Source organism: Callithrix jacchus, chromosome 12, assembly GCF_049354715.1.
Source record: "Callithrix jacchus isolate 240 chromosome 12, calJac240_pri, whole genome shotgun sequence".
Taxonomy (NCBI): Eukaryota; Metazoa; Chordata; class Mammalia; order Primates; family Cebidae; genus Callithrix; species Callithrix jacchus.
This window is the reverse complement of record NC_133513.1, coordinates 121,316,833-121,341,392: the sequence shown is the minus strand read 5'-3', so window position 1 is coordinate 121,341,392 and position 24,560 is coordinate 121,316,833. Positions and strand designations below refer to the sequence as shown.

The 24,560-nt window shown below is 48.3% G+C and overlaps 1 protein-coding gene across 16 annotated transcripts in view; it reads right to left on the bottom strand.

Annotated features, from left to right (window-relative positions):
* PTPRE (protein tyrosine phosphatase receptor type E) overlaps positions 1-24,560 on the bottom strand; it is a 186,966-nt gene that overhangs the window by 50,513 nt on the left and 111,893 nt on the right. For 13 of the 16 annotated variants that reach the window (XM_078346773.1, XM_035269481.3, XM_078346781.1 and 10 more), the window contains one exon: positions 350-465. In XM_078346773.1, the coding sequence (XP_078202899.1) occupies positions 350-458 (109 nt within the window). In that variant the 5' untranslated portion in view covers positions 459-465. Of the gene's footprint in view, positions 1-349; positions 7,631-24,560 lie in introns of all 16 variants that reach the window. The other 3 variants (XM_078346770.1, XM_078346772.1, XM_078346771.1) reach the window with 1 other exon arrangement.

Below are 24,560 nucleotides of genomic sequence, written 5' to 3'. Positions count from 1 at the left end.
ATCACCTCGTCCATGTGTGTTCATGGTTGGTTTTCTGCACAATGGGATTTGGGGGGATTTTTAACCCTTTGCTCTCCTGCCTCCAGCCAAGGCTGACCCCGACTCTCAGCAGGGGTTATAGATGGGTCACCTCCAGAACTCTAAGCTTTGCTGAACCACCAGATGCTAAACTAACTTATCTAGCCTGCCTGTTTTAGAGGCACAAAATATTAAAAGCACGCTGAGAAATTCAGCCACACCACTCTTCTCTTACCCTAAGCCCCTTTATCACTCTCAGAATGGTCCCAGAAGCTTAGGAGGAGGCAGTGGGGGACACAACAGGGAAAGGGAGAGGGGGATGGGTCCTTACCTGAGGTCGTGGTGGTCTCGTTGCTGTCAGCAGCGGTCTCGTTGCCCCGGAGAGCCCTGGTGAGCGGCAAGCTAAAACCCGCCAGCAGGAGTGGACACAGGGGCTCCATGGTGGACCTGCAGAGAGGCAGGGACAGGCTCAGAGGTCACCCAGCAGCAGCCGTGGGACCCTCCAGTGCCAGGCAGTGATGATTAGGATAAGAGCTAACTTCATTTCAGGGCTTCCTCTGAGCAAAGAACTTTGCCTGTCACTTTCACCGACCATCTCACTGAGCCTTCCCAACAGGGGATACCGTCACTGGCTACGGACATTCACTCAAAGGAGGGAACCAGGACTCAGACGACCTGCTTGGCTGATGGTTAATGGGGTGTATTGGGAACTGGAACCCAGGGTGATCTCATCCCAGACCCCTGCACTCCCCGGAACCACAGCAGAAATCACATTTGGGTGACTTAGCCTGGTGTCCTGGAGCCTCTGCCATCCACCCTCCACTCCCCCTGCTAATTCTACCTCCCTTTCAAGCCCTGTTCTCTGGCCATGCTGTTCTCTTCACACCTAGCAAGACCCTGCTTTTCAATGTTTCTTTGTCCCCCCTCACTCTGCCTGGGAAACCTCGATCCCTTCAGAGCCGAGTTCAGGCAGCGTCATTGCCCAACTGCGCCCAAGTTCTCTGTTCCCTGCTGCTCCAGCACACTCAGTCTGATGCCAGCACACTGAGTCTAGCTCCTGCATGCTTGGTCTGGCTCCAGAACACGGTCTGGCTATAGCTTGACCCTTGCATCTGACCGTAGCCATGTCTAAACTCTCAGGTGAAGCTGCCTCTGTGAGGATGGGGCCACGGTCTGCTCACCTTGACAGAGCGAATTGGGCAACCTGGGATGCAGGTGGGTATTTATTGGGGGTGGCAGGTGGGTATGCTCAGGGGCAGACCCAGATTGTAAAGCGGCTCGGACCAGAAAAAGACTCTTTCCTGCTGAGGACCCGTGGGCAATCACATCTTCAGCTGGAACTCCATTTTGCCAAACATTAGAGCGTTGCGAAATGTGACAGTGACTGCTTGGCGGTGTGGAAACCCCTCCCTAGAGGCTCATTGGCAGGTGCAGGTGGGCAGTGGCACCCACTGAATGGGATTTGCTGAGGACAATGCAGAGTGTGGTGGAGGTGTGGCCCCCCGCCCCCTGGACCCTGTCCAAGGCCATGCCCACCAGCAGCCCTCTCCTGCCTGAGGTCTCCCTCAGGGATGCAAATGGACCCCATTTCAGAACGGAGGCCAAGAAACATCCATTCCCTGGCTGCTCACATGTTAAACACTAATGCTTGTAATTAGAGAAGACATCTGAATGAGCATGAAAAATCCTAATTGTGTTTCTGTAATCACACCATTAAGATGAAACCATTATGAGGACATTATAACAATTAGCCCAGAACAACTATGATGGTGGCAATCAGCACTTTTACTTCTTTTCACTTTTTTTTATTTCCAGAATACACATTTCAGATTTATAAAATGAGCCATATGCACAAACAATTTCCTGGGCACCTACTATGTGCTGGGTACTTGATATTGGAATTATTTGCACCATAACCTCACAGGGCTGAGAAACAGAGGTTCCCGAAGGATAAAGAACTGGCCCAAAGTCAGGCTGGAGGAAGAGGAGGAACCGGGGCTTGAACCCAGGAGCCCTGCAGACAAACGTCCTCAGCCCCACTGCGCACTGCCCTGGCCCTTCCGTGACAGGCAGTCCTCCCACATCAACACACACTGTTTTTAAAAAGTCTCTTATTGCACACAGCCACAGTACTTTTAATTTACTTGAGAAAATTAGGGAGTAATTGATCGGGAAGTATGAATTGGTTTAACACAACTCCAGAGATGCAGAACTCCTAGTTGAAACATTTTTCTTATGCATTATTAATTCGATAACCCTCCTCTCCAAATGCTCAGTGATCTAAGAGGAGGCCTACGCCCTTGAGAAAGACAAAGATCATTTTGTTCATCATTAGGCACTGAGGTCCAGAAGTGCTGGGGGAGCCGCAGGTCATTGTGCTGACATGACAAGCAGTGGGTGACAACCTGCAGAATTCAAGGCCTGTCCACCTGCTGGAGGCTGGGTCTGTCCCCCTTATATTTTAGGGCCAATGACAACTTGCCAGTCCCCCACCATTTGCTTTCAATGGGCTTTCACAAGTGACCTTGTAAGCACAGACACGAAGTGGTTCAAAAATGGTGCTTGAAACAGGGATTAAAACCATGCAGCATTTTAAGGATTTGTATTTCATCAGTTTCTGCTGTGAGTCTACCAAATATTGAGTATGTAGAGCACAAATTGCATGTGAATTCCAGAACAGAGATGAGGAAAGGAGTTCATTTATGATACAGCAGGTTGTGTGTTTACTCCCCACAAGAGTCAGCCAGCTATCAAAGTCATTATAAATCTGTCTTTTTATTCCATCTGATGTCTTTTTAGTATTCTTGCCTGGGCAAGTCCTTAGGTCAGGCAGCCTGGTAGGCCCTGGAGATGCAGAGAATGTAGTCTTGTTTCAGCCCCAAAGCTGCTTATTGAGGAGGAAGGACAGGCAGAAGGACAGCCACCCCAATACCCCCTCCCAAGCTCTCAAGATGAGGCCACAGTGCCAAGGAGCAAAGGGGAGGGAGCAATGATTCCTATAGGCAGTCGATGAAACTTCCCCAGAAATGCAGTGCAGAGTGAGCCATCCAGGATGGAAGACAGGGAGATGCAGGTCAGGGGACAGAGGAGTGACGGGAGCCAGATGGCACCCACTGTCCAGGCAGTTCACGGTTCTCTGGCACACGACAGAAGCCAAGATGAGTGAGGAGGAAAAGTCTGAAAAGCAGTTGGGTAGGCCCTCAATGCCGTGCTGGAGTTTGGCTTGGCCCTAAGGGTTCATTTTCCATTAACAATCTATATTATTAGAGTCTCCTGGGAGCATTAAGGAAAGATGCTCCTTCCTGTGCCCAACTCCAGATGGAAGAGATCCCAGTATTTGAGGAATAACGGCTTTATATAGACCGAAGTTCGAAAACTGTGGCTGTGAGCCATGAGCCGCCATGAAAGTTTCGAGAGGGAGCCCTGGAAGCCACGCGTCAGCTCCTGACACAGGGTAGCCTTTGTGGCCAGAGAGCAGTCCAGGAGCCGGAGCATCACCTGGGAGCGTGTTAGGAATGCAGAGTCTCAGGCCCAGCCCAGACCTCCCACCTTTTATGAAGATTCCTGGGTAGTTCCTCTGCTCATCAACATTTAAGAAGCATTGGTCTAAGCAGTGGATTAAGAAAGACCACACCAGGGTCAACGGAATGGAAAGGAGAGAGGGCGCTGAGGATTTCAAAAGGTAGAGTCCACGGCAGTGGTGGTCAGTGGGATGTGGGTGATAAGTGGGGAGACAAAGGTATTGGGGTTTCCATCTTGCGAGCTAGAGTGGGAAGGGGTATCATTCATTAGTTGAGACAAGGAGAATGGGGCTCCGGGGTGGGGATAAGGATGACTTTCAGCTGGAGACGTAAAGCAATAATATGAGCTCCCAGTCACTGAGCTCCTATGAAGCTCCTATAAGCTGTGCGCGGGTCTGAGATAAATGACCTCATCGGCCCTCACGGAAATCCTATGAGCAATGTCCCGTCGTTACTGGAGATAAAAGGTTGCATGAGAGAGGACAGTGGGACATTCCAGGGGAGACTGCCCAGAGGAGTTGCACTTGAGGTCTAGGGCCTGGTCAGAAGGGGAGGTATGCTGCAAGTGTAGTGTGGGGAAGGCAGTCCTGGGGGACTACTGGGGAGGAAGGCCAGGGTCAAGGCGGCGAGCCGCAGGAGGACACTGTTCTAGGGAAGGGAGCTGGGCAGGAGACCGGGAAATGGTGGCTGGGCTGGGGGGAGGGCAGGAGGCAGGTCAAGGTGCACAACCAAGGCTAGAAAAGGGATTTTCCTGAGCCTGTGCACTTCCCCACATCCCTGCCCCCTCTCTTGGGGTAGTCCCATCTCTCCTCACCCTTTACTCGACCCCACCAGCTTTTGAGGCTGAGCAACCTGAGACGGAGTCTTTCCTGGGATCACGCTGTCTGGCGCTGTGTACGATGATTTGGGTTCTGGACCTCTCAACCAACCCAGGAGACCCCAGAGATCAGGGGCTGTCTCATGTCCCCATTTCCCAGCCCCTCCCTTCCTCCCGGGCCACCTCAATAATTGGGGCTTTCAAGGAATTTGAGGGCAAGGAGCCATCCCTGGGCCAGTGTCTCTCTGGCCCCCTCAAACCCAAATGTGCCCTTTCCAGCTGGCCTAGGGCGTCCAGCAGTGGACAGACCCACACTGCCCCCTGCAGCTCAAAGAGGGTAGTGTTTTTTCTCTGCAGCCCAAACCCATCACCTACAAGGTCAAAACGTGCAGCTGTTTTGCTTTCAACTAAGACACAGATGAGGGTTCTTCACAAGGAAGCAGGAGACAATGGGTTGGGAGCCATACTCAGGTTTCAAAGCCACTGCACTTGAAGGGAGCCCCTGGAATGGGTCCCATCTAATTTCTCATCCAAACCAGGACTTGAGAGCAAAGGAGGGGGCTATAATGATTAAAAATATATGCTTCTCGGCCCGGGCACAGTGGCTCAAGCCTGTAATCCCAGCACTTTGGGAGGCTGAGGCAGGTGGATCACGAGGTCAAGAGATCGAGACCATCCTGGTCAACATGGTGAAACCCCGTCTCTACTAAAAAAAAAAACACAAAAAATTAGCTGGGCACGGTGGTGCATGCCTGTAATCCCAGCTACTCACGAGGCTGAGGAAGGAGAATTGCCTGAACCCAGGAGGTGGAGGTTGCGGTGAGCCGAGATCGTGCCATTGCACTCCAACCTGGGTAACAAGAGTGAAACTCTGTCTCAAAAAAAAAAAAAAATATATATATATATATATGTATTTGTGCTTCTCTAAAACATTTATTGGCCAGTGATTTAATTTAATTAAGTTAGGAGACTATTAAGTAATTCTATTCACAAAATATTTTAAAAAATTAAACAATCTTTCTGAAAACAAAATAACAATGTATTTTGATGTACATAAATATATTATGGTTTTAAGAAAACTTTTTTGGAGGCCCAGGCAGACAGATCGCTTTGAGCTCAGGGGTTTGAGACCAGCCGGGCAATATGGCAAAACCCTGTCTCTACAAAAAACAGAAAACTTGGCTGGGCATGGTGATGCGAGCCTGTGGTCCCAGCTACTTTTGGGGCTGAGGTGGGAGGATCGTTTGAGCCTGGGAAGTGAAGGTTGCAATGAGCTGAGATTATGCACTCCAGCCTGGGCAACAGAGCCAGACCTTGTCTCAACAACAAAAAATAAAGAAAAGAAAAGAAAAAAGCCTCTTTGTATTGATTATCTGAAAATAAAATGAGAACATAAAAGAATACTTACTCTTGGTCACATTCACAGGCTCTGATCAATTTCTTAGCCTTATCTGTTCCTAATGTGATTCATTCAATACATTTTTTCAATGTTCTTATCGTTTTAATTTTTAAAATAAAATTGCCTGTGTTTTTTTTAAGATTAGCATTTTGTGAGCTCTCATCATTTAATTCACTTTATTGCTTCCTTGTTTTTGTAGAAATAAGTTTTAATGTCTTCCTGTTCATAATCTCATTTGTTTGTCTGTTGTTTGAGGCAGATTCTCACCCTGCTGCCTAGACTGGAGTGCAGTGGTGCCATCATGGCTTACCGCAGTCTCAATCTCCTGGGCTCAAGTGATCCTCCCATCTCAGCCTCCCAAGTGGCTGGGACTATTGGGGTGCACCACCATGACTGGCAAAATTTAAAACTTTTCTTTTTTTTTTTTGTAAAGACAGGGGACAGATCTTACTATGTTGCCCACGCTAGTCTCAAACTCCTGGACTAAAGCAATCCTCCTGCCCTGACCTCCCAAAGTGCTGGCATTACAGGTGTGAGCCACCACCCCACCCGACCATGACCTTTGTTTTCAATAATTGTAATTCTATAAAAGTTTCAAAAGCCAAGACTTCTGTGTGTGTAGGTCTTCTTTGGGGCTCAATTTATTGCATCCTTCTATAAAATATTTCCAACTAGTTTGGAGCTAAACTGAACTCACACTTAGAGCCTTGTTTAAAGAAAGTTTCAACATCTTTTTAGGACACAGGTTTATTTACAAAGTAATTATTTGAAGGCCTGAACATTTCTAGAATCTGACTGCTGATGAGCAGTAGAGAGAAAGTGCATACTACCAAGCTGCAGTATTTTAAAAATTCAACATCAGCCTAATTACCATGAATTTGCATGTTAGTTACTCTGTACATATAACTATTTATAAATTTGAGCATCAATAGATTCTATTTTAACTGATGAGATGTCCAATTTGGACACAATTATAAATGCTGTGAGACCAGGCAGTGACTCATGCCTGTAATCCCAGTACTTTGGGAGGCCGAGGCAAGCAGATCACTTGAGGTCAGGAGTTTGGGATCAGCCTGGCCAACATGGTGAAACCCCGTCTCTACTAAAAATATAAAAATTAGTTGGGCAAGGTGGCACATGCCTGTAATCCCAGCTACTTGGGAGGCTGAGGCAGGAGAATAGCTTGAACCTGGGAGGCAGAGGTTGCAATGAGCCAAGATTGTACCACTGCACTCCAGCTTGGGTGACAGAGCAAGACTCCAACTCGAATGAATGAATGAATGAATGAATGATGTGTACACCACAATCAATTCCAAGTACAATACATATTACTACAAATGCTGAGCTTTACCCACACCTGTACAATCATATTTATAATTCCCCTGCAAATAATTTTATCACGATGTTGAGTCTCCCTGCATTTCCTGTGACACCAGCAACCAAGTCAAGGCTTTGCCTGTGACGGGAACTTCCAAGTTGTATTGGGATTCCATGAAATGAATTTTTAAAAAGTAAAGCCACTGTTAGAATGAACTGATTTTGTCTGAAAATTACTGCTTGAAAATGACACTGATGTAACACTGGCATCATCTGAGGGTTTGTTAAGTTCTTCCACCCTCGGGAGCACTAATGGTTATCACTTCGCCTTCTGTAAGCACACAGTGAAACCTGGAATTGAAGATGAGCAAAATCAGCTGAGAAGAGTCCTTGATCTAAGTGAAAAGTCATGCTTCACAAGCAGTTTGCAAACGCCTGCGATTTTTCCTCCTCAGGTACAGGGTTCTTCAAGCAGTCACTCAGTGAATACTGATGATCTCTTAGCAGCTTTTCCTTTCTTTCTGGCTTCTATGTGGTCAGTGATACCATTACAGTCCCCTAGGTAGTTAGTAAATGTTTGTAAGTATTTTGTACAAATTACAAATTATCACCAACATTATTATCAACTTTCTGGAAAAAAATCAGTGCTTGATATGCCTTTTTTAAGTTATTCCTGACCGACATTTAATTTAATGCAAATTCAGAAAGTTCTACTGAAACATGATTTAAATAGAGTTGGAGATTCACACCATACAATATATGCCCAAGCCCGTGGAATAAGAGAGTTCAGACTGTTTTCTACAAGTTGTATTGATTTCCAGAAAATATTTCAAAATCACCTACCCTGTAATTTCTCATGTTTCCCACAGATGCTGATGACCATGGCATCTCACAGGCCATGATATGGGCCACAGCTCAACTGGCTGGTGCCACCTGTGGCCAGCAGGAGCCTCAGCCTCAAAACCTCCTCCCACCACACTGGGAGGCCAATGGGAGTTGGTGTTCTAACCCACTCTTGTCCAAGTGCACTTATTCTCTTCTAACCTTCCTGTTGTCCTTGAAAGGTAAGTGTTACTGACACTGTGCTGGGAAAGGGGGGTGAAAGAGAGAAGGCTGTGGCTGTCATCTTCCAGATGTAGTCACCGTTAAAGGGAAACCGTTCCTTGCACAGCTGTCTCCACCCTAGGAGGAGATCATAGCAGAAGCGGGAAGGGCCAAGTGGACAGCCTACAGGACCTTCCTGGATTCTGTTAATGCAAATATCACTTAAACATTCAAAATTTAGTTTTTGGCCAGGCACGGTGGCTCATGCCTGTAATCGCAGCACTTGGGAGGCTGAGGCAGGTGGATCACCTAAGGTCAGGAGTTTAAGACCAGTCTGGCCAATAGGGTGAAACCCCATCTCTACTAAAAATACAAAAAATTAGTCTGGCATCGTGGTGGGCACCTGTAATCCCAGCTACTCAAGAGGCTGAGGCAGGAGAATTGCTTGAACCCTGAAGGCAGAGGTTGCAGTGAAGTGAGATTGATTACGCCACTGAATTCTAGGCTGGGTGATGAAACGAGACTCCATGTCAAAAAAACAGTTTAATTTTTAATTTCTCTAAGATGAAAACTATGGAGCAAATGTGAAAGTGGACAGGACACAGAGACAACTGGCAGAAAATAGGGCTGTCTCTGTTGAAGAGGGGAATACGGTCCCCTGGAGAGGATGCAGAGAGACGAGATGGGTGGCATGGTCAGAACTGAGCCCTGGGGCCCTCCGAGATTTAGATGTCTGAGCCCTGTGTCATGAGACCCACTCTTATTCTTCCTTCTCTCAACAAAACACATCTTGGTTCTCCCCTTACCCAGTCTTATCCACATTTTGCTGCCCTGAAGATTCACACCTGAGCCAGGTAAGGAATGAAGCCTTGCCCGGGTCCGATCGATGGCTGGACCCGCCCCTCATCTGGCAGAGTCACACTCGCAGGTACTTCATGGTCCCCAAAGGCCACTGCTCATTCAGAAGTGATGTGCTTTATCAGAGGCCATCTGGCAGGGCCGTGGAAAAGATCAATATGGGAGACAGAACAGAAACGCCCTGAGCAGGAAAACAGCAGGGCCCACACGACGCGGCTCCATCCATCCACTCTTGGGGCTGAGCAGTAATGGAGAGAAACAGTGGGAGTGCTGGGAATGCTGGAAACAGCACAGCCCTCCCGCTGTCTCCCACAGAGCAGAGGGCACCCAGCACTGAACCTGCAGCCCCTCCACGGAGCCTCCGCCCAGAGGTGTGGCTCACAGAGGAGACACTGGCCAGCTGTGCCCCCCCACCTCACTGTGTGCAGCCCACCCTAGATCAGACCCCCAAAAGTGATGATGGCGGGGCTAGGCTTTTGTGGGTAGGTTTGTGCCACACTTTTGATTTCAAAGAAATCTGTTCAGCTGCCAGTTGAGGGAGACTCTTTGGACTCACGAGTACCTGTTGGTTGTGTATTCATCCATTCATTCATTCGGTATTGGTTACTAAGAGTTGACTGCCAGGATCCAGAGAGACAGTCAAATAAGACAAACACTGCCTTTGGCCCCTCCTCCCACCTCCCCACTTCCAAAGCTTTCGATTCAGCCAGAGAGAGAAAAGACTGCAATAACTAGAATGCAACTGTGATGTGTTAGGCCGGGGAAGCACACCGTGTGGTGATGACGCCCTACCGGGTGCCTGCCCCTGTCCTCCCTCCCTGAAGGAGGCCTGCAGGCAGGAGAGAGCACAGGGCTCTGGGAACCTGCAGAACCTGAATAGGGTACAATCGACCCAGAGTCTCCCTGGCAGTGCCAGCGATCAGTGTTCAGAGATGTCCAGGAACAGCTTTCTGGCAGGATTAGCCATGCACGTGGCGCTGCTCGACAGGGGCTAACTCTCATGCAGGTCTCTACCCTCCTGCTGTCCCAGAACTGCCACAGAGGAGGTGCTCCATGGGTGTTTTTGAAGGAATCGCCAGAAAAAAATAAGGCGTCACGGACTGGCGATGTGGATGCTCTCTAGCGCATCAACCCACGGCCGTTTCTGAAGGGCCTGGGCCACGGAGCCTGAAGCCTGAGCTAGTTTGACATCTCTCTCTGCCTCTCATCCTCTTTCTCCTTCCCCCACCCCCAGAGGAGGGCCTTTTCCAGAACACTTAATCTCTATGTGCCTGCTTCCCAATTAGTGAAACAAGAGAATCCACGAGGCCATCAATGAGTGAGTCGGGTAAACTAACTCATCAGGCAAGGGCTGCTTATGACAACGGTGTGGCCCCGTTGTCTGCCGGTGCAGCCGCCGTGCTGTGGGAACCTGCAAACTCAGCACAGTGAATGGTGGTGGTTGCTGAGTGGACATGCTCTCTGCCACCACGTCTTCCTGGGAGGGGCTCAGAGGACTGAGGGAAGCCCACACCAGGAGCCTCTGCCGTTTCCGCAAAGGAGCCTGCAGTTCCGGAGCCTGTGCCTGCCCCTGGGTCTTTCTTTGAGGTTTGTGTCCTCCTGTGATGGTTGGTTGCAGTATGGAGGTCAGTGTCCTGTGTCTGCCCCCTGAAGAGCAATCTCTCTACAAAACTCTTTCAGAAACAGCCCGGGCAGGTCTGACTGCTATAGCATCGATGCCCAGGAGCTGCCTGTGCAGGCAGGTGGGTGGAGGAAGCTGGCAGCCCCTCAGGCGCCAGCCCTGGTGATGCCCACTGCAGGGCCTTGGGCAGGCCTGGGCTTACAGTCCTGTCTCAGCTCAACTTCGATACAAGTCATCTTTTTCTCATCCCCCTCTTCTTCAGTGACTTGTTATTCAGCTGGAAAATAGACATTTTCCAGCACATTTTCGCTATTCAGAAATAGACTAAAGCTTCTGCTGAAGTCTGGCATTCTCCCGGAGAAAGGAGCCCCACGGGCCTTCAGCAGTGCACTGCCCGCAGGGAAGTCATGCGGTTGGGCATCCCGCCTCGGTTCTCCCACGGCGTCCTTCTCATCTGCCGTAAGCGAGGTCAGGGAGAAGGCCTTGGGCAGTGTCTGAGCTGCTTGTGCCGCCCAGTGGGTCAGTTGTGCCGCCTGCTTCAGATGCTCCATGGGCTGGCGACTCTTCTGGTCTTTGGTGCTGCTTTTCACAGGTCTGGCTCACAGTGGGCGCTGGGTCAGGGCTGGTGGGGAACAGTAGTGCCGGGAGCCAGGATGCACCCATGTGTTAGAGAAAGGCAGCAGCTTGGAAACCTGCAGGCTGGTCTCCCATCCACTATGTCATTAAGAACTAGGAGCCTGCAGCTGGTTGGAAGAATTCTTGAGGTGCTCTGCCCCCCAGCTGGGGCCCTGAGTTTCCACGAGGCTTCCGCATGGGGCCTCTGATGACTCACCTGGACCACAGCACAACAGCCCAGTAGGCTCAGAATTAGGAGCTGGAGGATGAAACCCCCCTCTTATCTGCCTTCAAGGGGTCTGTAGTCAAGAGGAAGGATGGCCCCATAAGGTAAATAACCACAGGACGGGGCATGGGGGGCAAAAGTCTACTGAAAAGTGGAAACACATTCCAGGGGGAGGCTTCTTGGGGGACTCTGAGCAGAGATGGAGCAGGATAGTGCTCCGGGAGGAGGACAGATGAGGCTAGAGGGGACAGCACTCAGGAGAAGGGCCAGATGTCTGGGGTGGCCAGGGCCGGGCTGGGGCAGGGTGGAAGAGAGTGGTCATGGGTGGTGACTAGGCCTCATCCCAGAGGGTTTCAAGGCCTCCCAGGGATGGAGGCTTCTTCCTGGGGGCAGATCCCTGCTCCTGGCCTTGGCTTCGTGTTCTGGGAATGAAGGCATCAGAACTCAGAGCCAAGGAGCCCTGTGCCCCAGTGGGCCACTCAGCGGTGCTTGAGGGAGTGGCGTCCCAGTGGTGGAATGGGGCTGTCCCTTCTGCTGGACGCTGAGGGCAAGTCCCTGCAGTGGGGGCAGTGACCCTCTGCAGCCTATCCACATGATGGGGCTGAGCTGGGGGCAGCTGTTCTGTGTACCATCTCATCTTCGCCCCATTTTTCCTAAGAAATGCAGATTCCCTGACCTTCAAAGGCAGCTGGAGAAAGAAAAGATGGAGGAGACCTGGTTCAACGATACGCTTCAGGTCCTAACCTCCAAGTGTCACCATGTGTGACCAAAGGGTCCCTTCTGCCTGCCAGGAGAGAGGCCACTGAGGTCGCAGAAGCGACTGGGCAGGCGCGGGGTGATCCAGATCCCATATTTAACCGATGGTGAGGTTGATGGTGAGGATGACGGTGAGGATGACGGTGAGGATGACGGTGAGGATGATGCTGAGGATGACGGTGAGGATGACGGTGAGGATGATGGTGAGGATGATGGTGGGGATGACGCTGAGGATGATGGTGAGGATGATGGTGGGGATGATGGTGAGGATGACGGTGAGGATAACGCTGAGGATGATGGTGGGGATGACGGTGAGGATGACGCTGAGGATGACGGTGAGGATGATGGCGAGGATGATGGTGAGGATGACGGTGGGGATGACGGTGAGGATGATGGTGGGGATGACGGTGAGGATGATGCTGAGGATGACGGCGAGGATGACGCTGAGGATGATGGCGAGGATGATGGTGAGGATGACGGTGGGGATGACGGTGAGGATGATGGTGGGGATGACGGTGAGGATGATGCTGAGGATGACGGTGAGGATGACGGTGAGGATAACGCTGAGGATGATGGTGAGGATGACGCTGAGGATGATGGTGAGGATGATGGTGGGGATGATGGTGGGGATGATGGTGGGGATGATGGTGAGGATGATGGTGAGGATGATGCTGAGGATGACGGTGAGGATGATGGTAAAGATGATGGTGAGGATGATGGTGAGGATGATGGTGGGGATGATGGTGAGGATGATGGTGAGGATGATGGTGAGGATGATGGTGAGGATGATGGTAAAGATGATGGTGGGGATGATGGTGAGGATGATGGCGAGGATGATGGTGAGGATGACGGTGGGGATGACGGTGAGGATGATGGTGGGGATGACGGTGAGGATGATGCTGAGGATGACGGTGAGGATGACGGTGAGGATAACGCTGAGGATGATGGTGAGGATGATGGTGGGGATGATGGTGAGGATGATGGTGGGGATGATGGTGAGGATGATGGTGAGGATGATGGTGAGGATGATGGTGAGAATGATGGTGAGGATGATGGTGGAGATGATGGTAAAGATGATGGTGAGGATGCCTCCTCACTTCTCCCAGAGCCTGCCTAACATGGCAAACCTCCTTTGGAGACAGTTCTGTGAATAATGTATCTGACACGGGCTGGTGAAGCACAGTGTTCTCCGGAAATTCAGTAGTCTGCACAGTCAGTGTTCTGGTCTCACTGCTTTGGAGACTCCCAAGCCCCCAGCCAAAGGCGGGACCCTCCCCTGCAGTCTCTGCTGTGACTTGTCCTGCCTTGGGGAGGTGGAGACTCTCAGCATGCAGGTGTCCCACCTTGCTGCACCTCTCAGCTTCTTTGTTTCTGTTTAAAATACAGGCTCCTGAGAGGCTTCCTCTGGCTGTCCTGGGACTGTCACCTGCCGTCACAGCCAGGTGGGCTCAAACGGTGGGGCGGCACCTCTGGTCCAGATTGGCATCTCTCAGTTCATTTATCCAGAATCTTTTGGCAAAAAGAGAAAGACCAAGGATTGCCCCCTTTCAGGAGAGCTCAGCCTGCTTTCTGGGGCTCTCCTGGGCCATCCATCTGTGCACGGAGAAATATCATGAACGCTGGTGTGGAAACAATGCCTGGATCCCTTTCCAAAGGCTCCTGTGGCCCACGCTTCCAGTATCCATCCCGGTCTTGAAGGCGTTGACCCACGTGTTTCTGGGTTAGGAAGGAAAGCAAAGGCCAGGAGCGGGATGCTGACCTCTCTATCCTCTGATAAATCTGAGTGCAGAACAGTCTCAATGAGGACAATTATTATAGGGAAATGGCATTCCCGGCCAGTGGACAAGTGCCTCCTTTTGCCTACAGCTCAGAGCCCACCTTTCACTTGCATCCTGTTGGGGGCTAGTCAGTGGGGGCTGAATTCTGGGGTGCTGGGTATCCCTCCACCTTGCAGGCCCCACAGAAGCAGCCGAGGAAGGACAGTGCCAGGAAGCAGACAACCATGCAGACCATCGGGCCCCATCAGGCCTCTCGCCACAGAAAGCACAGGCCAGTAAGGCCAGAGTTTGTTTCTCAAAATAATCACCAATTCTGCAAACCAACATTTTGGGCACCGAGTCCATACCAGGCCTTGTGCGAGGCGCTCCTAAGCTAAGTGTTGCCTCACTGCCTGCTAATACCCCCTCCAGGAAACAGGGACTATTCTAAGTCCTGTGGGGTTTTTAAGACCCAAAAACCACAGCTGTGGGTTGACCCTCTCTGCGACTGTATCTAATACTGCACCTGTTTTCTATGAGATCAGGACACTATGACTCACAAGGCAACATGGTTATTTGTCACACCTTGGAGAAAAACAAAAGCTTAAATAAAAAGGTGTGTTTCCTAAAGGAGAAACAAAATCCATTTTCCAAGATTCAGGTGCAAATGTACTTTTCATGGATGAAAGATTTAAATAACAATTTTAAAAAGCCCTTCACGGTAAAATGTGCCAACTCAGTGTATTTCAGATGTAGCCACAGTGAGCTGGCCTCTTTGGAGACGTCTTTGCTTGTTAAAGAGAAAAGGATGCAAAGGGCTTGCTTTTTATCTCAGCTGGTGAAGGTTGGAGCTTCATGCTTTTGTACAAAAGTAATTGCCTATGTCTAAAGGTAAAATTGCTGAAACATTTCTAAAAGACTGGCAAAGAAGTCCATGTGTTATGAGAGAAAGGGGGGAGGGGAAACAAGGTGAGAGGCTTGCTGTTCCTGGTCTGGCTATCACTGCAGGGACCTGAAGGGGCCTACAGTGTCCTCCAGGGCTCTGGGCAGGGGACCAGCTGTGCCCTGGACAAGCCCGAGCTTACCCACTAGAAGTGGGTGTTGTTCTGTGCCTTCACTGAGGACAGATGGGGGAAGGGTCAGGTGCCAGCCAGGTGGAAAGGAGGAAGGGGTAAAGAAATACTGCGTTGGCCGGGTGAGGTGGCTCATGCCTGTTAATCCCAGCACTTTGGGAGGCCGAGCTAGGTGGATCACCTGAGGTCAGAGTTTGAGACCAGCCTGGCCAACATGGAGAAACCCCATCTCTATTTAAAAATACAGAATTAGCCAGTTGTGGTAGCGCACACCTGTAATCCCAGCTACTTGGGAGGCTGAGGCAGGAGAACTGTGTGAACTTGGGAGGCAGAGGTTGTGATAAGTCGAGATTGCACCACTGCACTCCAGCCTGAGCAACAAGAGAGAAACTCTTGTTGCAGAGAGGCGCTGGGGGTTTTGAGGGAGGAAGTGCTGTGCTGTGCTCTTGCTTCTGCAGCTTGGCACCCGCCTGGGCCATGCAGGGCCAGGCCACACAGCTACCCACCATGCAGGCACACTTGGCCTGCCAGAAATGAGTTCTTTTGGGGTTCCCGGAGATACATGGGAGAACTCCGGGTGCTGGAGACTGAATTCTGAGCACATCCTGGGAGATCGTTCCTCTGGAAGTACTTGGCTCTGGTGGCCAAAGGAAGGCAGCCAGGGACACAAAGATTGGTCTCCCTCTCCATACACACATGTCGCCTGCCCCCTATACACACAGGCCAGGTGTGTTCAGAGGCCTCTGAGGTCCCTGGGGAATAGACAGTGCCCTGGGAAAGGGGGTGACTCAGGAAGCTGGTGGGAGCTGGGGGGTGCTGCTCCCCTGGGTCCCCTGAAGCTGGTCCTGGGAGAAAAGCCCAGCCCGACATGCAGGGCTCTGCGGGCAGTGCTGCCTTCTGACCCGAATCCGATGCAGGCAGAGGAGGCCTCAGGGTTTGGGAGTTCCTGGGGGGATGAAGAGTGGCACCGGGCTCCCTCCATGTGAGGCCGTATGGAGAGGCTGAGTGGAGAAGCTGCAGGGTCCAGGAGGAGCTCAGGATGAGGGCCCAGGGGCCGCCTTCCACACTCAGGTCTACTCCTGACTGTGGGTGACTGTGGAGGTGATGACTGCAGTTTACTCATCTATAAAGTGCAGCAGTAAAATCCATCACCATTTCCACACTCCAGTGACCATGCCCTGACCTCGCCTCTCCAGTGGGAGGCTTTGAATCTGTAGATGGGGTTTCCTCGAGCGAAGAAGCTCCAGCAAAGCTAAGACAGAGAAGCCGAAGCTGTGGGTCCTCACTGGGGAGTCACAGCACTGACCCTATTCCCTGACGCTGACAGAGTAACAGGGAGCGACGATTTGTCATAAAAGAGTTCAGAAAATCTATTATGTCTGAGAATCAACAATGCTTCATAATTCATTATAGTTTTTTTTTTTTTTTAAAATATATATATATATTTTACTGCATTTTAGGTTCTGGGGTACATGTAAAGAACAAATGCCAAATGTGGGTGAAGGGGAGAAGGAAAGAAAAGCACACTGCCATGTGTGTTCCTACGCAACTGTCTTGCATGCTCTGCTCATGTACCCCAAAACCTAAAATCCAATAAAAAATTAAAAAAAAAAAAAAAGAACATGCAGGATTGTTGCATAGGTACATACATGGCAATGTGGTTTGCTGCCTCCATCCCCATCTCCTATATCTGGCATTTCTCCCCATGTTATCCCTCCCCAACCTCCCTACCCGCCACTGTCCCTCCCCTAGTCCCCCCACAACAGACTTCAATGTGTGATGCTCCCCTCCCTGTGTCCATGTGTTCTCATTGTTCAACACCCTCCTATGAGTGAGAACATGCGGTGTTTGATTTTCTGTTCTTGTGTCAGTTTGCTGAGAATGATGGTTTCCAGGTTCATCCATGTCCCTACAAAGGACACGAACTCATCATTTTTTACAGCTGCATAGTACTGCATGGTGTATATGTGCCACATTTTCCCTGTTTTTGAGACAGGATCTCATTCTGTTACCCAGGTGACTGGAGTGCAGTGGCCTGATCATGACTCAAACTCCTGGGACAAAGGCATCCTCCCACCTCAGCCTCCTGAGTAGTTGGGACTACAGGTGTGCACAACTCTATCTGCCTAATTTGATTTGTATTTTTTGTAGAGATGGGGTCTTGCTATATTGCCCAGGCTGATCTCAAACTCCTGGCCTTAAGTGATCCTTCTGCCTTGGCCTCCCAAAGCGCTGGAAATACAGGCGAGAGCCACGATGCCAGCCTCAATGCTTTTTTATATAAACACTGGGAAGACCCGAGTGCACATCTGTGGATTATACACTGAACTTTGTTTTATCAAAGAATTTTTTAAAAATCAAAAGAAATTTTAAAGCCACAGTATATCCCATTCCCTGAGGGGCTTCCTCCTGGGGGTCCCTGCCTGACTTGGACTGGGCAGGGCCAGATGCTGAAGGGGTGGGGCCAGCACTGGCACAGGGTCCAGCAGAGGAAGAAACGGCCCTCTACCCAGGCCAAGAGCCCGTAAGAACGCTGGAAAGTCAGGAATTCTGTTAAGGCACAATTTCAGTTTCCTATGTACCAGACTCTAATTCTCTAATTTGCATAATTCCAATTATGCATAGTATCCTCTTGAAAATGAATAAAAAGTGAAGAGCTTGTTCTGTGAGGATTAAGTCTATCTCCACCCCAATAAAGATGACAGACCCACAGATAGCTGGAGACACAGGAAGCTTCTCGAAAGCACATTTTCTCAGACCCTAAAGCCATACTCCAATTCATTTAATCAACAACCAGCAAGCCCACTGGCTAATTACCCACGTAAAGAACACAAACCTTAAAACAGCTGGGGCCAAATAACACAGAATGAACTATATTTAACTAGACTTTTACTGGATACATTTCCTCCCTATAGAAGAAAATCATCCCTGACTTGAAAGAACAAAGCATGGAAGGCCCTGGAAACCGTGAAGTGATAACTCTTCATTCTTGAATGGGGGTCACCTAAAACCAAAGATGAAAGACAAAGGTTTCCTCACCTAATCTCAAATTTGGGAACAATGGACAATGTCTCAAAATTCCTCATGAGCTTCAAAGATGACCAATAATTAATTTTTCCATCCTTGTAGTAGCTGATTCATTTCAAATCAGATATTCCACGAGTACCACCAATACCAAGATACTGACTGAATCCTTTACTCGTTAAAAATTACCACCTTCACGAGGTCAAGAGATCGAGACCATCCTGGTCAACATGGTGAAACCCCGTCTCTACTAAAAATACAAAAAATTAGCTGGGCATGGTGGCGCGTGCCTGTAATCCCAGCTACTCAGGAGGCTGAGGCAGGAGAATTGCCTGAACCCAGGAGGCGGAGGTTGCGGTGAGCCGAGATCGCGCCATTGCACTCCAGCCTGGGTAACAAGAGCGAAACTCCGTCTCAAAAAAAAAAAAAAAAAAAAAAAATGACCACTTAGGCAGTGAAAAGATAATTGTGTTTGGGATAATCTTTAGATCTCGCCAAGACCAAATTATTATTACAGGATAGACTATGATCATGAAACAGAGCCCTGAAGACAGCAGGGTTAACCTCCACAGACAAAAGTAACTGCAGCTCACAGACGTCGGGGACACCGCCCTCAATGCTTTTGCAGTCTTGTTACTTTCTCCACTGGAAGCTGCCACGGCTCTAACGGAAAGCACCATCAATTTATACAGAACAGCCCGCAGTTTATCTGCGTGGGATACGTTCCAGGAGCCCCTGAAGCCACAGATACTGTACGCTATGCTTTTTCCTACGCGTACATACCTACGTAAAGTTTATTTTCTAAATCGGGCACTGTAAGAGATTAATGACAACAATAATGAAATGGAACAATTCTAACAATACGCGGTCACGGAAGTCCAGTGAACGTGGTGTCTCTCTTCTCTCTCTGAATACCTCGTGCTCTACTCACCTATTTTAGACCGTGGTTACTATGCCTTTTCCTAAACATACTATGTGTATGTACTATGCTTTTTCCTATAGATACGGTGTATATATACTATCCTTTTTCCTGTACATACTATGTTTATACAGTATGCTTTTTCCTATGCATACTATATATATAGTATATATATACATACATACACTATACATATATATATAGTATATATATACACATACACTATGTTTCTTCCTGTACATACTTACATAAAGTTTATTTTCTAAATCGGGCACTATGAGAGATTAACAACCACAATAATGAAATAGAACAATTATAACAACACCCTGCTGTAAAAGTCAAGTGAACGTGGTGTCTCTCTTCTCTAAATATCTTGTGCTCTACTCACCTATTTTACACCACAGTCACCATGCTGTTTCCTATACATATCATGCATGTATGCTATCCATTTTCCTGTACATATCACGTATGTATGCTACCCTTTTTCCTGTACATATCATGTATGTATGCTACCCTTTTTCCTGTACATATCACGTATGTATGCTATCCATTTTCCTGTACATATCACGTATGTATGCTACCCTTTTTCCTGTACATATCATGTATGTATGCTACCCTTTTTCCTGTACATATCACGTATGTATGCTATCCTTTTTCCTGTACATATCACGTATGTATGCTACCCTTTTTCCTGTACATATCACGTATGTATGCTACCCTTTTTCCTGTACATATCACGTATGTATGCTATCATTTTTCCTGTATATATCATGTATGTATGCTATTCTTTTTCCTGTACATATCACGTATGTATGCTATCCTTTTTCCTGTACATATCACGTATGTATGCTACCCTTTTTCCTGTACATATCATACATGTATGCTATCCTTTTTCCTGTATATATCATGTATGTATGCTACCCTTTTTCCTGTACATATCACATATGTATGCTATCCTTTTTCCTGTACATATCACGTATGTATGCTACCCTTTTTCCTGTACATATCATGTATGTATGCTACCCTTTTTCCTGTACATATCACATATGTATGCTATCCTTTTTCCTGTACATATCACGTATGTATGCTACCCTTTTTCCTGTTCATATCATGTATGTATGCTACCCTTTTTCCTGTACATATCATACATGTATGCTATCCTTTTTCCTGTATATATCATGTATGTATGCTACCCTTTTTCCTGTACATATCACGTATGTATGCTATCCTTTTTCCTGTACATATCACGTATGTATGCTACCATTTTTCCTGTACATATCATGTATGTATGCTACCCTTTTTCCTGTACATATCACGTATGTATGCTATCCTTTTTCCTGTACATATCACGTATGTATGCTACCCTTTTTCCTGTACATATCATGTATGTATGCTACCCTTTTTCCTGTATATATCATGTATGTATGCTATCCATTTTCCTGTACATATCACGTATGTATGCTACCCTTTTTCCTGTACATATCACGTATGTATGCTATCCTTTTTCCTGTACATATCATACATGTATGCTATCCATTTTCCTGTACATATCATGTATGTATGCTACCCTTTTTCCTGTACATATCACGTATGTATGCTATCCTTTTTCCTGTACATATCATACATGTATGCTATCCATTTTCCTGTACATATCACGTATGTATGCTATCCTTTTTCCTGTACATATCATGTATGTATGCTACCCTTTTTCCTGTACATATCATACATGTATGCTATCCATTTTCCTGTACATATCACGTATGTATGCTATCCTTTTTCCTGTATATATCATGTATGTATGCTATCCTTTTTCCTGTACATATCATACATGTATGCTATCCTTTTTCCTGTACATATCATACATGTATGCTACCCTTTTTCCTGTACATATCATACATGTATGCTATCCTTTTTCCTGTACATATCATACATGTATGCTATCCTTTTTCCTGTACATATCATACATGTATGCTATCCTTTTTCCTGTACATATCACGTATGTATGCTATCCTTTTTCCTGTACATATCATACATGTATGCTACCCTTTTTCCTGTACATATCACATATGTATGCTATCCTTTTTCCTGTACATATCATACATGTATGCTATCCTTTTTCCTGTATATATCATGTATGTATGCTACCCTTTTTCCTGTACATATCACGTATGTATGCTATCCTTTTTCCTGTACATATCATACATGTATGCTATCCTTTTTCCTGTACATATCACGTATGTATGCTACCCTTTTTCCTGTACATATCACGTATGTATGCTATCCTTTTTCCTGTACATATCATACATGTATGCTATCCTTTTTCCTGTACATATCACGTATGTATGCTATCCTTTTTCCTGTACATATCACGTATGTATGCTATCCTTTTTCCTGTACATATCACGCATGTATGCTACCCTTTTTCCCGTATATATCATGCATGTATGCTATCCTTTTTCCTGTACATATCATGTATGTATGCTATCCTTTTTCCTGTATATATCATGTATGTATGCTATCCTTTTTCCTGTATATATCATGCATGTATGCTATCCTTTTTCCTGTACATATCATGTATGTATGCTATCCTTTTTCCTGTATATATCATGTATGTATGCTATCCTTTTTCCTGTACATATCACGTATGTATGCTATCCTTTTTCCTGTATATATCATGCATATATGCTATCCTTTTTCCTGTACATATCATGCATGTATGTTATCCTTTTTCCTGTATATATCATGTATATATACTATGCTTTTTCCTATACACACCTACATAAAGTTCATTTTATAAATCAGGCACAGGAAGAGATTAACAACAGCAGTAGTAAAATAGAACAATTCCAGAAATATGCTGCTGCGGAAGTCACGTGAGCGTGGTCTCTCTCCTCTCTCTGTAAGCATCTTGTCACACTCTACTCATGTATTTTAAGCCACAGTTGGCCATGGGTAGCTGAAATTGTGGAAGTGAAAGCACGAATGGGGAATGGGGGCCACCATGTAGCAAACGCAGATGGCACTCTCTACTCCCTGAGAGAGGCGCTCAGAGTCATTTTCATTGCCTTCTCAATTGTCTTTTCACATTAATGAAGATGTTCAGGTGCCACAGCCTGTCAAGATAACCAGAATTCCAAGGGTGACTCAGGAGTAGTGATGGAGGTTTCTTTCCAATCGGCGGTCATCTCCTGGCCCTTGTTCAGAGGACTGGGCTCCAGCATTGCACCTGCCTCCCACGCCCCTCCCAGCCCCTGTGCCCGCCCATGAAGCCCTGCTGGACATCTCTGAGGGCCACGGGCAGGCTATGCACTGCTCTGTGTCCCTCTCTGTCTGCTTTTCTTTTCGAACTTGAACCTGAGCTCCTATGAGTCAGGGTCCTCTCACGGTCTTGCACTTTCTGGAGGGGACTCTGGAGAGGCAGGGCAGAGTCCAGAGTGGCAGCACCCAGTGAAACTGCGGGAGTCTGGTCAGGAGGAGAGCAGGGAGGTGTGTGCCTCCTTCCCACTGGGGGAGTCAGCACAGGCGGGCCAGGCCCTGGACCATCGATTCTGAAACTGCTGGGCACCTCCTGTTCTGGACCCGAGTGTCACAAAACGCCTGAAGTGTACAGTATGGCCTTGGGATTCCCCTGGAGGGACAGGAAGGTTGGAAGGGGCACAGCTCTCACTTTCACAAGGTCTGGGGGCAGTCCTGGCTCTGCCCTGTTTCCTGGCTGGGCATCATCTCAGGTTCTGACTGAGTGCTTCTCAGGGAGCAGGTGTTCCGGTAGCACCTGGGGACTCAGTGCCACTGACTCAGGAGGGACCTGGGTAGTGCTGGGAGATTCTCTAGGGCTTCCCAATATGGTAAAGATTCTCTTTCTTTTCTTTTCTCTTTTCATTTCTTCTTTCCTTCCTTCCTTCTCCCTCCCCTCCCTCTCCCTCTCTTTCCCTTCCTTCCTTCCTTTCTTTCCTCTCTCTTTCTTCTTTCTTTCCTTCCTTCCTTCCCCCTCCCCTTCCCTCTCCCCTACCCTCCCTCTCCCTCTCTCTTTTCCTTCCTTCCTTCCTTTCTCTTTCCTTCTTTCTTTCTCTCTTTCTCTCTCTCTCTCTTTCTCTTTCTTTCCTTCTTTCCTTCCTTCCTTCTTTCTTCTTTTCTATAGAGTTTCGCTCTTGTTGCCCAGGCAGGAGTGCAATGGCACAATCTCCTCTCACTGCAACCTCTGCCTCCCAGGTTCAAGCGATTCTCCTGCCCGAGCCTCCCAAGTAACTGGGATTACAGGAGCCTGCCACCATGCCCAACTAATTTTTGTATTTTTAGGAGAGATGGTGCTTTGCCACATTGGCCAGGATGGTCACTAACTCCTAACCTCTGGTGATCCACCCACCTGGGTCACCCAAAGTGCTGGGATTGTAGGTGTGGGCCACTGTGCCTGGCCAGTAAAAACACTTTCAATGTGGTAACCAGGTCAAGTCCACTTCTTCTACCTTGTGACTTTTATTTGACTTTATCTGGGCTGTGACAGAAAGTCAATTTGTCACATCCTTCAAACAGGACCTATAAATAAACCAACACTTCCATTACCGTGTCCAGGGAAGATGCAGTGACAGGACAATAAACTATTGATGATCAATAACTGAATGCATACTCTAGGATTGGTCCTGAAAATTGGGGCTCACTGTACTGGAGTGTAGGATCGCCTTCAGAGTGGAAAAGGCTGACCCGTCAGCCTGTAAGCAGCCTCGTGGGAGGCACGTGGTAAGAGACACAGCCAGAAACTTATAACTGCAAGATTATTTTTTCTGTGCCTTTTTGCCTTTCTTCCCTCCTTCACAGCAGGCACCTGTGGTCCTGTGACAGGCTGTGGTGAGACTCCGGGCACAGTCCCACAGCAGGAGCTCTCTCCGAGTGACTGGCAAGTGAGTGGAACAGGAGGTGGGAAATTTCATGAGCATTCATTGGCTTGGGGCATTCTATGCTTCGGAGGCCGAGGACAGCAGTTTCACCTGCTCATGAGGGTTCCGATTGTGCTGATTCTGGGTAGAGACTGCGTTCTCTGAGCCCTCACACCCTGGGAAGTGTGGCGGTCTCCTGAGGGCCTGGATGTGGAAGTCAATCTGAGGCTGCGCAGTTGTACTTTAGGGTCCATTAAATCCAACCCCGCTCATTTCATTGAACATCCCCAATCACGCAGGGCTTTGCTCAGTGCTAAGGAGGCTCACAGGAGGACGAGGGCACATCCCTGCCCCCAGGAGATCACAATCCCTTCAGAGGCAGCACCTGGAGAATGTCCTGTGCCACTTCAGATGCAGGGTCTGGCCTGATGTGCAAACTCCTCTCTCGTCGAGTTTACTCCCATCCCACCTGAAAAACAGACACTCCACGCACAGGGCTGAGCTACAGCTAAACCACCCCTGTCAAATCACGCCACTACCTCCAAATTCCGTTCCCCACAACGAGGCCCCACGCTGGAAACGCACTGTCTCTCAGCTTGCAGCGGGTGGCAGTGCCGTGAGCACATCTGGGTTAGAGCTTGTCTGGGGTGGGCTCTGGGTGATCCCACCGCTGGGACAGAAGAGTAAGGACCGGCATCTCCCAGTGGGACTGCCCAGAGAAACC